The sequence below is a fragment of the Athene cunicularia genome (assembly GCF_003259725.1).
Source record: "Athene cunicularia isolate RWA chromosome 15 unlocalized genomic scaffold, athCun1 chr15_part1, whole genome shotgun sequence".
Classification (NCBI taxonomy): domain Eukaryota; kingdom Metazoa; phylum Chordata; class Aves; order Strigiformes; family Strigidae; genus Athene; species Athene cunicularia.
In genome coordinates, this window is record NW_020799121.1 from 6,207,086 (window position 1) to 6,225,494 (window position 18,409).

The window sequence follows — 18,409 nt, forward strand, 5'->3', positions numbered from 1 at the left end:
TTTTTTTTTTTTTCTTTCTGCCTTAAATGATATTGAAACCAGGTAATGAGCCTGCTGGGAAAGCCCTGAAAACAGGGGTAGAATTATAGTTCTGCTTTTTACTGACCTTCATGAGGAAGATAATGTTATTATTAAACCTCAGTAGGTTCTGCAGCATAAAAATTAGCATAGTACAAGTTGTTTAAATTACCTCTATTTATCTCACATGTCAAATTTTACAGAAGTATTCATGTTCAGTAGGACGTAAGTATACAGTAGGTTATTACCTTTAGTAGATTTTAAAAGCAGTGGTCAGGTTTAAGCACCATAACACTGCCTATCGAATTTGAATTTGTTAGCTGAAGTCTAACGTGGATTTAGCAACCCCAACAAAATGAATGTAATGGAACAAGGCAGCAAAACCTTCAGCCAAGTTTAGAGCCTTGTGTTTAAAATTTTGGCAGAATTGCCCACTGAGGGCTTTTACCAGGACAGCAACATGGGTCAGGGGAACACACCTTTGACTGACGTACCTTTGTTGACAAAAGCTTTATAGCATCAACCTGGCTTGTTTATCTTGTAGCAGTCCTAAACAAAAACAAATCTATTCCAGATATTTTCCAGAGCTGACCAGTTACAAACCCTTCGTTAGCAATGATGCATTTCAGAGGTAGAGGAAGAGGGGTGTGTTGGAAAACTTGTTAGCAAAAGACAAGCAGGCATTATTCCTTAATCTATGGCATTCCTAAAATCTCACTTAAGTCCGGTATAAAAGTTAGCAGATCATCCCAAACAAATGGCAGGTGCAGCCTTACAGAGGCCTTGCTATCCATTAGTTTGCAGAGACTGGCTCTTTAACAAACCCTGAACGTTTGGATAACATCACTGCCACCAATAGTAACAACAAAAACCCCATAAAGCCTTGGAAAATCACAGTGGTTTGTTTCTTGTATCTCAGTATAATTTTTAAGAACCGTTCCTTTTCTGTTTTCTGCCAAAAGATAGAATACATACTTCCAGTTCAAACATTCACATAAACGTTACAATGGTTTTTCCTTTAATAAAACAAGTACCTCTAAGCAAAGAATATTCATACGAAACTACTAGAAAAGTAAAGACGACCCCCTGCTCACTGAAAGAAATTCCCAGGGCATCCAGTCCCTGTTCAGTCATGGGTAAGGCAGAAGAGGTTTGTGTGTTTTGTGGGAAAAGGTGGCGTGTGGTTACGTGTGCCAAGGATAAAGATCAAAACCAAAAGAGAGAGAGATGGTGAGGGAGGCATCACCATTTCTTTAAGTGAAGTACTTGGGCTGGCGCACACTTAGGTAGACTGCTCTCCCCACCATCACCAGCCCAGGAGAAGGGTGGTGGGTTCCACCACTGCTGTGGCTTTCCCACAGTATCTGAAGGGGCTGCCAACCCTGTGAGATGGTCCACAGACACAGCTTCTGCGCTTGTGAATTCAACTCTATGTTTTTTCACAACTACTTAGGCCACTGAGAAGGTGTACTATTTTAATGGCAAGAAATGCCCCTGCTGAGTTTGGTTTTAAGAGAGCTGAGTAGGGTGACAGTAACATAAAGGAAAGAGGCATGGAGGTGGGAGCCAGCAGAGGCTGAAAGTTCCCCATGGTCCCCCTACCTGCTCCAGATAATCAATATGGCAATGAAGTCAATGTGAGCAAAAAGAAGTGGCATTTCTTGCCAGATCACCAAGATTTGGAGGGAGAGTTGGACTAAATGCATCAGCTTGGCTGTGGACCTTTCTTTTTTTAAAAAAAGGGAAAAAAGGAACTTTTTTTTTTAAATGTTAAAGCTACATTTGTTTAGGCCTCCCATGACTGAACAGAGTATGGGGAGTTGCCCCCTTTTTTGTTTTTTTTCTTTTTTCTTTTTTTTTTAAGCAGCAAGTCTACAGAAAGGTAAATCACTGCGGATGGGCTCGAAGCTCATTCTGGAGTCTTTGGCTTATGTGGGAGAGGTATGCATTCGCAGGTGGCTGATCAGATTGCGCTGCTGGGTGAATTTCCCACCACACAGTTGACATTCGTAAGGTTTTTCTCCTGAGTGGACACGCATATGCTCTGTCAGTCGGTACTGCCGGGTAAAGCGCATCCCGCATTCCTCGCAAGCAAAGGGCTTGAGCCCTAAGTGGCTGCGCATGTGCCGTGTCATGGTGCCCCTCTGCGTGAACATCTTGCCACAGATGTTGCAAGGGAAGGGCCGCGTCAGCCAGTGAGTCTTCTCATGCTGCCGCAGCGTGGCTGGATCCTTGTAGCTCTTCTCACACACTGAACACTTGAAGGGTCGGGACTCCGCGGCATAGGACTGGTTGGGGTTGGACAAATCCTCGGCTTCATCCTTGCCGCCGTACGTGCCTTCCTCCTTGATGTAAAGGTCTTCCTCGGTGTGCGTCTCCACATGGGCATTGAGCTGCTCGGAGCTGGGGAAGCCTTTGCCACAGGGAATACAGACATACAGGTTGTCACCGTAGGCCACTGGCTCAAACCCCTCCTGCCGGTAGACATAGTTGGCACTAGTATGCCCGCCACTCTCACTCTCACTCTGGCCACTGTCGTCACTGTTCTCCTTACCATTTTCCACCTCCTCCTTACACGGGTAGGGTAGGTCTGCACCATAGGCCCCAGCCAGACTCCGCTCCACAGACTTGGACAAGGGACCCAGCAAGATACCATTGGGCAGCCCTTCACCCTCGTCCCTATCTTTGCCCCCCTCCTTTCGGTCAAAGGCGTTGTCTTTCTTGATCCACTCCTTCTTGCGGGACGAGTGCCGAAGGCCCTTGCGCTGGCTGCTCTCCGTCAATGAGTGGTGGCACTCTTCACTCAGATCCATCTCCATGGGGTCGCTGCTGTCCGCCATGCTGTGAGGGGCTCCAACTCCAGACTCGTCAAACGATGAGGCACTGTTGGCTGCGGGGGCTGAGGCAGATTGGGGAGAGCCATGCTGGCTTTCACTGTGCTGCGTGTCATCGTGGGAGGCTGCAACAGGGAGCGACGGGCTTTTTTTGGACAGGTCGAGGCCTAGCTCCTGGTCACCAGTGCTCCCATTTGCACTGCTGCCCCCACCGCCATTCTTACTGGCTCCCCTGCTTAAGGAGTGACAGTTCTCTTGGTTGGAGCTGCTGATGAAGACCTCGTCATCAGAAAGCTTTCCCTTTGACAGCTCCTTTGAGTGCGAGCCCTTCAACCCCTCATTTGACCCTGAATAGCGAGCTTGGATGACCGAAGCAGTGGAAAGTCTCTGACTCCTGGCAGATCTCCCAACACCAAGGCCACCGGCCTTGCCAGCAAAGGACTTGCCGTTCCGCTTCAGCTTCTTTCTGCAGAGAGCTGCCAGGTCGTGCAGTTGGAGGTAGCTTGCTGCGGTGAGGAGAGCATTAAAGTTCTGTTCACCGGGCTGGTCAGTCGTTAAGAGCTTACCAGTATAAATAAAGTCCAAGATCTGCCGGAACACGGTGGGGTTCACCATGTCCGTGTCTAAGTTAATCAGGTTGTCATGCAGGACAAGGGATTTGAAATACATGCTGCTGGCTGCCAGGATGTTCTTATGGGCACGAAACAGGGCATTTTCTACCACAATGATCACATCACAGAGGAAACCTTTGGCTCGTTGCTGGTTCAGCTGCAGTAGCAGTTGTTTGGCATGATTTGGCAGTTCCATCTCCACCTTCTCTTCCTTTCACCTTCACCTTTACCACCTGCAAAACAGGAGGATGAGAGGTGTGAACCTGCTGTTTCCACTTGAACAGGTCTACATTTAATAGACTTGCTTAACATGGTACAATCTATGTTAGGCTTGACACTGACTAAGGAGCTCTGGGTACATTCAGCCCTGCAAGCTGTGATCCTGCTTGGAATACAGAGAGAAGTATTTCTCATGCGAAGATTTGATTCAAGTCTCAAAAATGAGATTTGTAAATATCTTTTTACAAAAGCAATCGTCGTTGGCTGGAATTACTATTCAAAAGATAAGAGCAGGAAAACAATAGCTAGGTACAGGGGAAAGCATTTTCCCTCTTCTGACACAAATCTGAAGGGAGTATGAGGAGCAAAAAAAAATAGAAGAAAAAAGCGCATCTACTTCACTGCCATTTACATATCTGAGCATGTAAAATAATTATCATAAGCTGCAGCTTCCCTGCTTTAACATACAGTTTGGTTTTTGGCTCTTACATGTTGAAATCTTAAAACACCCAGCTGTTCTGAGGTTGAGAAAATGGCATGTAGCAACTAAATCCATTGAAGATGGAATTAATCACACTGAGGTGTGAATGGGAAATCTCCTTAAGAGTATGAAAGGCTGCTTTAAAAACCACCCCCCTGCAATGTCCATATCCCAGTCCATTTACATGAAGGGCTAGAATCAACCCTGAACTGGCTGAAATTCAGGATGATGAGCTAGCTAAATGCCACCAAATGTCTTCAACAATCTGAAACTATTTTCTTAAATTAATTCTGACCTGCCTTTTGTTTTGAAGGGATGTCATTTAAACTGATAGACTCAAGTAATCATATAAAGTCTCTCTACCTTGAAGTACTGGGAAAAGATTAAAATTATCGTTACCTCTGTGTAGTTTATGTATTTCACAAACAGTATTCACTATGTATTTTAGTTTAGATATTTATATTGACTTTTCCAGTATTATGGACTGTAAGAAATATGTAGTTTGAGGCGTATCAGAACTAATTGCAGTTGCACACTTGGTAGGTACTACAATACCTAAAAACTAGAACTTAAATCAGGGGCTGCATTCAGGAATCCAAGATCAATTTTTAAACCTTTTTTCTTGAGTTTTTTGTTTGAAAGTGCCAACTACTACTTGTAAGGGGCATTTATCTGTTAAAGTTGATTTAAAATAGTTTCTGAGGTTCAAATGTAAGAATTAAATATCAAACATACAACAGCCACCTTTAGCCTTCCACTTCCTTCCTTCCTTTTCCAAGTTCACTGTGGTATTGAAACAGATTTGTCTTACTGAAGGAGAGGCAGGCCATAAGTCCATAGAAATGAAAAGCTTAAATTCTCTCTTAAAATCATCATTAGTTAATGTTTTTATTGCTTGTGAGTCCCTTTATCACATTCCATCCCATCAGATTTCAAATGATGAAGCATTAGACTGTATTATCTTCCCTCTGTGTCAAGTATATGTGTATATAAGAAAAAGAACTAAGTAGTGATGCTGTCAATATAAAAAAGAACCTCCTTCAAAACTTATTCTTACTAACTGGCAATAAATAGAAAGATTTAATTTGGCAGAAAGGTGATAAATTTACATCATCCATTTCTGCACAACAAAAAGACTTTGCGTTATGAAAAAAGCTACCAAAAAGTAAACAAATGCAATTTTTTCTTCAATGCTGATGCTTGACTAGCCTGGTACTTATACTTTTACCAACAGATCTGCCAGGCAGGTGCCTCCCTTCTTCAACAGGACACATTTCTTCAACTGGTTAGCTGGTCAGCCTGGTGCTTGGATATGCATTTGGTAGAATTTTGTGGCCCCTGTTCTGTGCACCAGCACCTAATTTTGCATCCACACAGATATCAGTGGCTTGTCGACTCACAGCTAAAATGGCTGCTCTGCTTTTCTGTTCTATATTGTTTTAGTAATGGATGGGACACAAGAAGACGGTGGAGTCACCACTGTGCCTTTTTATGCAAGTGAATGTTGTTCCCAGAGGTGGCTGGCTTTAGAAGGGGTGGCAGCCGAAAGGAGGAAATACAGGCTTGCCATGGTGCTAGCCAGTTATTTCTTCTCCATCTATAGTATTTCTGACATAGAAATTCACCCTGCAGCATCACAAAAACGTGATAAGAGACAGGGATTACTACCACTGAACAGTGTTGAGCACTTTAAAAACAAGTTTTGCTGTAATTAGTTACATCAGAGTTGCAGCATGCAGGCAATGTGTCTGGTTCTAGTGGCTTGCTTCCAGAACTGCTGATTAAGAGGAAGAAGCAACAGCACAGAGGCACCAAATATTCACTTTTATCTAGCCAGGCCAGTAAAAGCACTTACTTCTGGGTCACTGAGATACATTGATAGGGAAGGACAAAAACATGGCTTGCAACGTAACACAGCATCTATATATAAATGCATCCTGCTCAAGAATAAGCAAGAGACAGACTACTGCGACGCTATTTCACTACAAACATAATGGTGCTTCTCCATGCATAGAACACACAAAATCCCTGGATACAATTTTGAAGTGTTCCATAAAGGACAAATATGGGAAAGGAAACAGCACAGTCGATATTTTTCGCCTAAACAGACTAATAAAAAAAAAGTATGTTACTGAAGTAAAAGCAAACTTATTTCCTATTCATGTGGCACTTGAAGCAGAGGTCTAGAAATCTCTGTATACGTGTTTGTCTAAGCCTTTGCAAGAGTCAAGGCTTGCTGCAGCTAGTAAAGGGAAATATTTTTAGATTTTTCTTTTTTTTTTTTTTCTTTCTGCCTTAAATGATATTGAAACCAGGTAATGAGCCTGCTGGGAAAGCCCTGAAAACAGGGGTAGAATTATAGTTCTGCTTTTTACTGACCTTCATGAGGAAGATAATGTTATTATTAAACCTCAGTAGGTTCTGCAGCATAAAAATTAGCATAGTACAAGTTGTTTAAATTACCTCTATTTATCTCACATGTCAAATTTTACAGAAGTATTCATGTTCAGTAGGACGTAAGTATACAGTAGGTTATTACCTTTAGTAGATTTTAAAAGCAGTGGTCAGGTTTAAGCACCATAACACTGCCTATCGAATTTGAATTTGTTAGCTGAAGTCTAACGTGGATTTAGCAACCCCAACAAAATGAATGTAATGGAACAAGGCAGCAAAACCTTCAGCCAAGTTTAGAGCCTTGTGTTTAAAATTTTGGCAGAATTGCCCACTGAGGGCTTTTACCAGGACAGCAACATGGGTCAGGGGAACACACCTTTGACTGACGTACCTTTGTTGACAAAAGCTTTATAGCATCAACCTGGCTTGTTTATCTTGTAGCAGTCCTAAACAAAAACAAATCTATTCCAGATATTTTCCAGAGCTGACCAGTTACAAACCCTTCGTTAGCAATGATGCATTTCAGAGGTAGAGGAAGAGGGGTGTGTTGGAAAACTTGTTAGCAAAAGACAAGCAGGCATTATTCCTTAATCTATGGCATTCCTAAAATCTCACTTAAGTCCGGTATAAAAGTTAGCAGATCATCCCAAACAAATGGCAGGTGCAGCCTTACAGAGGCCTTGCTATCCATTAGTTTGCAGAGACTGGCTCTTTAACAAACCCTGAACGTTTGGATAACATCACTGCCACCAATAGTAACAACAAAAACCCCATAAAGCCTTGGAAAATCACAGTGGTTTGTTTCTTGTATCTCAGTATAATTTTTAAGAACCGTTCCTTTTCTGTTTTCTGCCAAAAGATAGAATACATACTCCCAGTTCAGAGGAGCCCTGGCTCAGAAAAGCCTCAGATGCTCTTCTTTCTAGTAAAAAAAACCCAAATCCCAGACCTCAAGAATATGTAGATGTCTCACTGGGGCCACAGTCTTTTATAATTGAATTTGGTGTGCAACATTTCACTTCTTTGCATTTAAAACAGGATCACAGAAGGCTTTGGACAAATAGCATTAGAGATGGGGCTTTTTTTCGGATTCAGGTTGCTTCCTAGTCATTTAAGACACATAGTTTTCAGAGCAATTGAACCTGCTCAAATATTCTTGTGCAAGTACAGAATGAAGCAAGACTGAGGCTCTCCACTACCTCCACCATATCCATGACACTGAGACACAGCACATGCAAAGACATGAAAAATACAGGGCACAAATCACAGAATACAGTAATGCTGCAAGCAGATGCCACACATCAAACAAAGCTTGGCAAGCTAAAAGCCGATAGCGTTTTCATAAGCAATACTGCCCAAAGGAGCTGAGTAACTGTGAGCTGCTGTGCCCAGCCTGGGGCACACTGTGATCCCGTGGGCATGAAGACTGTGCAGAACACACAGACTGCTCCAGGAGCTGTGCTGCTCTCACTACAAAGCAGGAAAAACTTAATTTTCTCTCAATTTCCACAAAGACTCTGGATGTCACAGAAAATTAGATTGCCCAAGTACAGGAGAAGAGGAATCCCTTCACCCCTTTAAATAGTATAAAATCTACATATTCACTACAGATTTGATTCTCTTTAATATCACTAAATCTCTTCCTCAAAGTAATTGCTTGAATGAATGCTAAATGTGTTATCTTAGCAACCTCTGGCAGGAGATGCTATTTGATTTCATTTTTGAGTTATAGATTGCAGCATATGAATATTGTTTACCTTTTAAGAAGCAACACCAGTGAAGCAAAGAATCAATCAAAAACAGATCTAAGGAATCACTCATTTCACGTAGAGGATTTGTGGATGGATGAGAAGGCTAGACACCGAGCACCTGAACAGTGAGCTAACAGTACTGCAGATAAAAACCAACAAACAGATTAGATGTGATGTATCAAATTAGATGCTGTTAAAGCATTAGCCTACTGTGCATGTTATAATAACACCTAAAAAAGATAATGGCCTGCTTACTTATTTCTCCACCTTCCCAAGCAGTTGTGCTGCACGAGCAGACACTGCAGCAGTGAGCATGGGGAAGAACAAGACAAAATTAAACCAATTGTTTCCTGCATTGCTCTTTCCCATCATTTTACTTCTGACATTAAAAATGCTGTGTCCAGCTGCTACTGGATCTGGGTGAAACTGCAACAGATGACTTCTGCACCTTTCCGTTTCAGATGAACTAACTTTTTTTTACCATTTGGGAGGCACTGAGAAGAGAGCTTTCCTGTTGCTCCTCTCCCCACATCCCAACAGAACCTGTTTCCAGGACTCTCCCAAGGTATCAAGTGGGCTTTCATGGCCGCTAACCTTCGCCCCAGGAGCTGCAGTTGGCAGGTCATTAGCCCATGCCTTGTAAAGGTATTCACATTCCCGAGCAGCAGAGGCACAGGGAGGAATGCAGGAACTGTGTTAGCCCAAATGGTTCCCTATCCCCAGCCCCTGTGAGCAGGCAGACAGCAGAACTCGGAAGCAGAGGCAAAAACATGCATTTTCATCATTGGCAGTGGAGCAGCAAAAGCTCTGTGAAGTGGGCTCAAGCAGAAAACAGGATGCAGCACCCTTGTTTTTCTCACAGGAATATCTCTCACTTCAAAATAGGTAAGACCAGAATGCCGAGTTACTTGGGGAGAGCTGTGTGGAGCTGGGGAAGGGAGAGAAAGCGACATGCAGGACAGAGCAGGATGTGCGGCTGATGTTGCAGGTGTGTACATGGAAAGGAGAAGGAGAATGGGGGATCATTTTGCAGAGGATACCACATCAGCAAACTTAAAAGTGGCCCTTGTTTAGTTTGTTACATTCCAATCAGTGCCAGGCAGAGCTGCCCTCCCAGGTCCCTGAAGCAGCTCCTGCAGGACTCCGGCAGAAAGGGTATAGCTTTGCTTATGGACACAAGCACCAGTTCGGTACCTCTGTGCGGCAACATTTGGACATTAGGAACATGGGCAATACATGCTCAACTGCTACCAGCTCCTGGCTCAAAAAGGAGAGAAGAAAAAGAGTCAGATGATTTCCCAGTCCCTTCTCTTTCCTGTTCTAGAATAACAAGGAGAGCCTGACATGGCTAGGCCCTTCTCTACTGCATGGCAAACTGCCCAGAGAAGGGGAATCTCCATGGGTGCAGAGGGTAGGGGCCCTGTGTGCATGAAAGCACTAACATCAGGAGAGCAAAGTGATTTCCAGTCAGTGCAAGGCTGCAGCAAAGCAGGAACACCTTGCTATACAAGCTGAGACTAAGAGCAGTAGAATGATTAACCACTTGGTTGCCGCTTACCATGCCAGGTACATTGGGCTAAAGGCACCTCCATCCAGTGCTGCCCGACGTGCCAGGTACATCCCATGATGTTCCATTGAAATCACAACAGGCCATCAATAGAACGTGGCTGCACGGATGCAGAATGGAGAACCAGCAGGGACGCTGTTAAATGCAATTAAAAAACTGCAATCAAAATTGAAACGTACATTTTAAAACGGCCACCTGCCTTAAATACGTAACTACTAGAACAACCTCCCCTCCACCCATCTCCCCAGAACTGCTGAACTGTGACGGAAGGCCTCTGCAAGTTTCTTGATGACTCTCTCTGGCCACCTCCATTCAGGACTCCCAACAGCACTGAGCTTCAGGGGGACCAGTCCATATATATCCAAGAGCAGCAGATCCCAGGATGTCCGAACCAGCTTCATTCTGCCCAGAAACTAAATATCACCATTTAGAAATGCCTCAACAATGAGAAACATCTGGCGCCAGAGCTTCATGGTCTCGTTCCCCACACAGTACAGTCAGTGGAAGAAACACTTAAATGATGATCCTCTGTGTTGTCCCCATTTCCCTGTCCCTCTTCCCAAGCCTTTGAAATCCTGCTCTTCTAGAGATGTTATGGCATTGAGTCAGGCTGGATCCTTTGGCTTTTGTTGCGTATGTGGTGCAAGACAGGAAAGGAAAATGGTGTATACCCTCTCCTATTTACAATGATGCTTAACTGATAATTTAATCTACATTCTTGGAGACTTGAGATCAAGCTGATTCATAGTGAATGGCCGCTAGTACAAGAGTCACAAAACTTAAGATCTGTAATTCCACCCTTCCCCACCCAAAGGAAAAAGCAAATCTTTTCCATGTCAGGGAAAGGCACGTCCTACAGATACACTCAGCTTGTCAAGCCTAGGGTACCCTCTGCAGTGTGTATCCTCCCTCCAGAGTTCTTGTAATCATCTCCACAGGATTATCAAGGAGGACAATCTTAGGGTAGATGCTAAGCACAGGTCCCTTTCTGCCCTTCTACCCTTTCTAAGTGGTGATGCTGCCCCAGTGAGGAAAAAAAGTCAAAACAACACACAAAAACCCAGAACAGAAATAAGCCTGTGACCTCACAGGAATTTAAAATAGGTTTATAGACCCTCATGGCAAAGTTAAACTTCTGGATAGCGCTTGTCACATTGATAGTAGCATGTCTCCAGCTGTGCTTCTGGAGATAGAAATCTTACATTCAAAAAAGTTAGAAGAATACTGATTATCATTTCAACCTTGAAAGATAAGAGGCCAAATGAAAAAGACAATAATTAACGTAATTGGATGAGAGACAATGTAAAGGAGGACACTGGCCTGGGAAATAGAAAGTGCCTTTGCGAAAAGGACACTGAATGTAAGGAGATAGTTATTCATTCTTCCTGGACATCTGCTGGGCTCAGGCCCAGGACAGTGTTCCCATCATTCCCACCTGCATGCTTTATCCCGACAATTCTGTAACTAAATCCCTTTCACACTGAACTAATAGGTCTTTTGTATTCAGATCGCCCTGTTTTGACTGCTATAGACTGAAGATTTTTAAATCTTGTCAATACAATGAAGAAGTGAAATGTAAGCAAGTGTTTGCTTACTGACCTGGGCTCTGCTGAGCCAAGAGCATTTGCTGAACTAGTCTGAACGGACCACTGCCAGCACGAACAGGCCAACCCACATTTAAATAACATGCAACTTTAAAGCATAACGGCCTGGAGCCCCAGGGATTTGGAGCTCCCCCCTCTCCAAGAGATCACACACTCTAGACTGCATATGAGCAACATACTAATGGCTGCATCTGCCAGCATCAGGACAACACGCAGCAATACTCAGTTTAAGAGAGGCTGAATGCTTCATAAAGGTATTTATCGGTCAGCAGCTCAAATGCAGATTTACACCCAGATTACAACAATTTGCTTCTTGCTCCTGTGAAGCAAGAAACTCTTCTCCATATTTGTATTTCCCCTCTAGGGCAGAGATTAGCAGAGTACTGCTTAAAACAAAGGTGTTTCCTACTGTTAGAACATTACTGCAGTCAGAAATGAAGCTTCCTGCCAATTCTTAAACAGAGTCCTTGTATATTATACATTTATTTTCACTGCTGACATGGAGGGAGCCTAAGACTACCCAAACCCTTTAGTGGGAGGAGAATGTGAGAGGCATGGACATTGCAGATCTTGTCAAGCAGAGGCAGGCACTAAAAATTCCTGCATATCTGCAGAGCACAGTTGATCTCAGGAACACAGCAGTGGCACAAAATAAATAAAGCCTCAGAAGCTAGTGAGCAGCAATAGATGTTGGGCTCTTCTGCAGCCCTGCAAACAACTGAGCAAGCTCCATTCCAACTGGACCTGCAATGCAAGTAGTAAAGGCAGCTCTGATGTCCCATGCTTATATAATGACTCTATTGCACTAAAATACCCACATATTCAGTGGAGTAGCTCAACCCATACAGAAGGAAGGATGCTCATCCACCAGTTAAGGCCCCTTTGGTATGCAGAATTCCTCTTGTTCCCCAGCTACCTTTGAGCCTTGATGTACAGAATTCTCTCTTTACAATGCAAGAATTTAGGACATGACTAAAGGATTGTTGCTACCTCCCAGCTAATCCTAGAGAGTGTTCGGCAGAATCAACAAACCTACGAATTACATGGAGCAAGAAGATGCTTCTGGTCCTAAAAACTTGGGCCCTGTTCTTCAGTATAGTAGACCACAGTTGGCCAGGGGTGCACAGGGTGGCAGCTTCATGCTGAGCACTGCTCTGGGGCCAAAAGCACACAGCATGGTGAAAAAGAAATGTCATGACCCTTTTCCAACCGACAGTTTTACAGCACCCTCCCAGTTGCAGCACTGCTTTAGGGCTCTGAGTCACCACAGGTACAAGCTGATAGCCTGGTTGTGAAATGCAGCAATACTGGAGCAAATGCATGGCCCTTTCAACTGTCACTGCAACGGAGGAGGGATCTCCAGGAGAGGGATGAGGCAGAGCAGACGGCTGGGAGTGTTTAAATCCACTGGTGACTGTGACTCAGACACCTTAGTTATGGGGTTTGTTAGAGCAAACAAGGCCTCAGAGTACTGGGAGAAGTGGGAGAGGGCTTGATAAAGATCCTTGCAACTGGCCTGCTTATTTTTATTTCTTGTGTGGACTCAGCAAACTTTTCTGCAGATACAAGCAGTTTGCAGAGGAGCAACTGCATACAGAACACTGGTATTATCATGAACTTGTTGCAATAGTTAACACTGAGCCCCATACTGAGGGGTGCAGGAAGGACATGGGTAGTAACAGCCTTGGACCAAAATGTCATCTCTCTCACCACATGGCAGATACCAGTGGGCACAGAAACAAACTTCGCTGTCTCATTTTCTTCTACAAGACCAAATCTCATTCCCTTATCTCATCCATACCTACAGATGCAGCAGCAACAGTTCTCCTTAACATAAATAAAACAATGCCTTAAATACAGCACTTTTTGCACGTTATCCAGCAATTTTATTCTCCCCAAGAACTGTCCAGATACTCTGTCCTGTACTTCCCAGATAAATCTTTGTCTCTAAGCTTCCAAAGACTTTAGTGAAGTCTTTCAAGCAAACCACTGTTTAAGAGTTGGTCCTGGCGGTATCAAGTATCAAGACTGCCAAACATCCCTCCAAATTGCATGCTTAACTGAACACCCTGAACCCTCATATATTTGGTTCTTTGCAACTACCAAAGTTTTTCTGCAAGTCTGAGCTTGGCAAATGAGAGGATGCCAGAAAGTCACTGTTGCTTGTAAAAGCAGAAGGCCTAACAGACTCAAAGTTTTGCAAACTGTCTGCGTTGTATCCAAATCTATCCAAGTTGATGATAACCTAAGGGGAAAGCAGGGTTTACTCATTTTCAAAATTCTTTGTTTCCTTGGCTGCCTTCTCCTCAACCACTACTTCTCATTTTGACTGTTTCATTCCCCTGTCTTCTTCACTTAAGACTTCCTTTAAACTCAACTCACAGGCTACAAGGGTCACTCCACATATGCTTCCAAAATCCACCTCTTCCCAGCAAGACTCCCATCCTGCCATCCTTATCCTGCAGCACTGCACAACAGTGGTCCAGGGCTGCAGATATCTCATGTGCATTTGGCCAGCCTTCTCTGTCAGACAGTTGCTCAGCTTTGGGGATTACAGCCCCAGGCACGTTATGAAAGGCAGCCCAGCAAGGTCATGGGGTGTTGAAAACTTTGCTACAATCCAAAGCACAGGATCTTCCTCCTTTCCTTCTCTACACACTATTCTTGTCAAGGTCAAGGATTTTCTGGCAGTCCTCAAAACACACAAATTACAGGCTCTTGTCATAAATCAAGACTTAAAACATCTCTCCATTTAAAAAAAGCGGAAGGCGAAGAGCAATACAGAGGGGAAGGTACTTTTGCCGAAGATTTGGTTTTGAAAAGGGAATTAGCAGCCTATGCATGTGCTGTACCCTGTAATCTGAAAGCTCCTCAGGACAGGACCCCTAGAAGCATTTTATACTGAACATATATACACCCCAGAGCAAAAGAACCGGCGGCTTCCCGCATCCGTTCCAGTCTGCTCGGCTTCTCCTAAATCAACACTGCCAGAAGGCAAGACAGCACTATAACAAATTAGCACCACTCACAATTTGTTGAAGTTGCTGTTCCATTGTTTGTTTATTTAAAACACGCGCGCACGCACACACACACACACACACAAACCTCTCAAACTTGCTCTCTGCTGCCATCACCCAAACTCCAGATTTGTAGTCTCAGAGACAGAGGCAAGCAAAGGCGGTGGGTTAAACCCAGACAGAGCAACAGCCACTGCACTGGGACTCTGCCTGGATTGTGCTCTTTCACTACAAGCAGAATGCCCACACTGTTCCAGCCTGGAAGATCACGGTGTCGAAATCCGTATTTCGGCACTTGACTAGGAAAGTGTTGTTAAGAAAAAGAGCCACAGGCTTGAAAGGACCCAGCACTAATAAAACTCTTAGTGGTAATGCTATTTATGAACAGCCAAGGGATAATCTGCACCCCTTATCAACCCACAAGATTATAAGATCCTTAAAATAGGAAACATGCCTTACTTCATAAAGCAATGTATAAATTTACAAAGCACAATATTAGCGGTAATAAATAATTGTCAATGTCAAGCAAAGAGGTGGCTATAAAACCTGAAAAAGCACTGCTGTTCTCATTTCATTCTAAGCTTTGGGTGGTAATACTGTAGGCTGACTGGTTGTTCTGACTTGGTTTACTCTTATGCACCAACCTGCTTTTACTGTAAGAGATTATTTGGGAAATGTGCTATGCCTTTATTTACACTGGAGAAATTAATGTTTTATCATGAGGTGATCACAGCAAGGGTGATTTTAAAGAGCTGTAGTAGATTCTTATCCTTCCACCAAATACAGTCTAATTTGCCAGCATGCATCAGTGTGCTAGCAATGATTCCTTTACACAGCATTTCTATCTGTAGGCACTTACTGAACACAGAGCACCCTGCTATCTGAGCAATTGCTCACCAGTTGCATCATGTAGCCTACAGAGACAGCTTCTCTTTCATTTCTCTTGGATGATACAACACAAAGCTCTGGGCTGCTGCAGACATAGTTTAAAGGACAGTAAAATCAGCACCATCACCTGAAATCCTTACATGCTTTCATTTAGTTATCTTGTTCATTTTAAGATAAATTTTTCTGGTTTATGAATGCTCTAAATATTTGCATCTTCTGGCTACTGTGTCATGTGCTGACAGATAGCTGCATCATCCAAAGCATCTCTGGTAGCCTGAGTTGAGCATGGTTTTGGTTTCTGGACAGATGAACACTAGATACCACAGTCACCTCCACCACTCTAACAACAATTAAGGAAATTACTGTATTTTATACTCAGATTGAGACCTTTGCATGGAACTCTGGGGGTGCCAAAACAATTACAGTTTTATTCTTTAGATAACCCATAGTTTATCAAATATTTAAATAAAGTTTAATTATTTTAGAAGCTACTCACTTTACATTTGTCACCTGAGGAAATTGCTAAGCAATTTGTGCATTTATTTCCTGTCAGAAAAAAGTCTCAAAGAGCACAGCAGAACGGATTAGCCTCCTTCTTTCAGCACTATTAAAACCATCTCATTGGTAATTATTCTTCTCAAGATGGGTGTGGGGGAGTGAAAAGCTGGAGCAGCTTCTATTTATAGAAGATAACCTTGGGAAAAACAGGAGGTACCAGAGAAACAGGCATGAGGGGTGAATTGTGACAGTACTGAAACTAGCAGGAGACACAGGTGTACCAGGTGTCTGTGCCAGAGAGCTCTGAGAACACAAATGTGGCCGCACCTCCTGCAAGATTTAGGCTTGGCTGGCAGGTTTCATAGGCACTCAGATGAGAATTCACAGAGACATATTTAAACGCTTGAGCAAGAGTTAAAAAAAAACACACTAAAAAGCTATTTTAAAAGTCTGCTGGATCACTTCCCATAGAGCTCTCCCCTCTCAGCAAGGAAAGCGGTTAAAGAAAAAACAAAAAAACAAACAGAACCAAACCAGCAAAACCAAAACAGCCAGAGAGACTGAAACCTCTGTTACACAGATGAAACAACTCAGCAGTTTTATAGCTACATAAACAGGATCAGAATCTGGCCAAAGGAGTAATACATGTACAAACTACTGCTAACAGCCACAACAAACACTGATACTACACCTTGGACTGGAAGGAAAAAATAAAATTCTTAGATCCTTACCACTTCCATCAGAGCCCACTAATATAACAGCATCAAGAGACTTCCAGATGATGCCAGAAGTACGTTTAGTGAGGGTATGTTTGGGCTAAAACCTCTCTCTTAGCATTGTGCATTCCCACACAGCTGTATCTCATATCTAGCATCTAACTGCTTTCAGTCCCTGGCCCTTGGCTGCATATTATTCAGCCACACAGAGTTCTGTCACAGAGAAGGGCTGAATAAATTGTAGCATTGTTATGCCACAGTGCAGGTGCTCCTGAACATGCACATCCAGGGGCTCATGAACTTGTGAAGAGATAGGCCTTATCAGTCATAGGGATGTTCTGATGCCATCCAGCTTTCTCTGACCCATCAAGTCAGTCCATCTAGAATTAATCTATTCCCTTCTCCTGGCATTTTCTTGGCAGACACCTCACTCAAAGAATGTGTTTTAACAGCAGGAAACCCACCCCAAAATCCAAAACTGAACAGTCAACTCCTGTAAAGAACCTGAATTAATGGCATAGGTGGCATCCTTCTTATGAGGTATCCTCCATCATGGATGCTAACATGGCTTTCACACACCCTCTTTCTCTGCTACCGCAGTGTAAGAAGCCTGACAATAATCCCAAATCCCCAGACCCTTCCAGGACCAGTCACTGCACACACAGACCCATTCCAGACAATTAAAGTCTTATAACAGGGTATGTAATGTAAAAGCCCGTTTAATCTTGTGCAGGCAAGAAATAGCAGGGACCTGTCTGTAAAAAAATTAAAAAGTATATAGTAATTCATCAAATTGATTTAATACAGCCAGCTGCATGTGAGAATGCTGGCCCAGGCAGAAATAGTCCCTACAGTATGCATTTGCTTACAAATAGGCAAGGTGCTTTGGCACAGCTACTGCATCCTTTGAAAAAGTCGGTTTTGACATGTTGGGAAAGGACTTGTATTTTCCAGCTGCTCTCTAAGCAGGAGGTAATTTGGTGAACACACCCAAGACCTGCAGCAGACACCACTCTAAAATTTGTCTTCATTATGTTCTAATTTTCACACAACTTTCTATTATTTGCAATAGCCAGGGAAAAAAAGTGCTGATTAAATTTTTCATGTTTCTAAAAACAGAGGAAAGGTCACGAAAACACTGTTACACATGATTTGTTCTTTTTCTAGCAATAGCCAGAGAGTGCTGGGCCAGGTTTTACCACTCACATTTTCCCTGCTATTCTCAAGCCAATAAATCAAATATGGGTGTTGGGTTTGGTGGGTTTCAAAACAAAAGGTGTGCTGGAAAGGGGGATTTCTGTGGGCGTTTTTAAAGAGAGTTTAGTGTCTTAAATGAATATTTAGTGAAATTGCTGAGAAAATAAATCGTACTTTGCCAATATCACAAATATTACTTCTTCCCTCTAGAAGAGGCTGTACGTCACAGAGATATTCAAAGCTTCAGACAGGACTAACAACTTGTGCTGGAATTTAGTGATGTGCCCAGAAATGACCAGTGAGTTTGAGTCCTTCAGTGGGATGAATGGCACAGCAGAAATTCTTGGTCATGCTAACTTTCTTCATATGTATTTTTTATTATTATCTGTTTGAAACTTTAATTATAAAAAAGACAAAAGTATAGTTATTAGAAGATATAGAAGGCCCATTAGAACTTCAGAAAGGAGCTATTTCTCCTGTGAAAGAACAGATGATCAATACAGTCCTCTTTTTTCTTTAATTTTTATTTTCCTGGGATGTATGAAAAAGCTTTTTTATTAATTTTGGTTGAATTGATTATGAATGAGGAATCTAAGGACTGTCTCTTATACACA

General features: G+C 43.0%; 1 protein-coding gene across 1 annotated transcript in view; it reads right to left on the reverse strand.

Annotated features, from left to right (window-relative positions):
• Positions 1 to 1,772: 1,772 nt before the first annotated feature.
• The window catches only part of HIC2 (HIC ZBTB transcriptional repressor 2), a 32,622-nt gene continuing 15,985 nt past the window's right edge, over positions 1,773 to 18,409 (reverse strand). Inside the window, exons 2-3 of the mRNA XM_026860080.1 lie at positions 9,867 to 10,010; positions 1,773 to 3,696 (exon numbers count right to left, since the gene is read on the reverse strand). Coding sequence (XP_026715881.1) covers positions 1,947 to 3,659 — 1,713 coding nt within the window. The 5' untranslated portion in view covers positions 3,660 to 3,696; positions 9,867 to 10,010 and the 3' untranslated portion in view covers positions 1,773 to 1,946. The remainder of the gene's footprint in view (positions 3,697 to 9,866; positions 10,011 to 18,409) is intronic.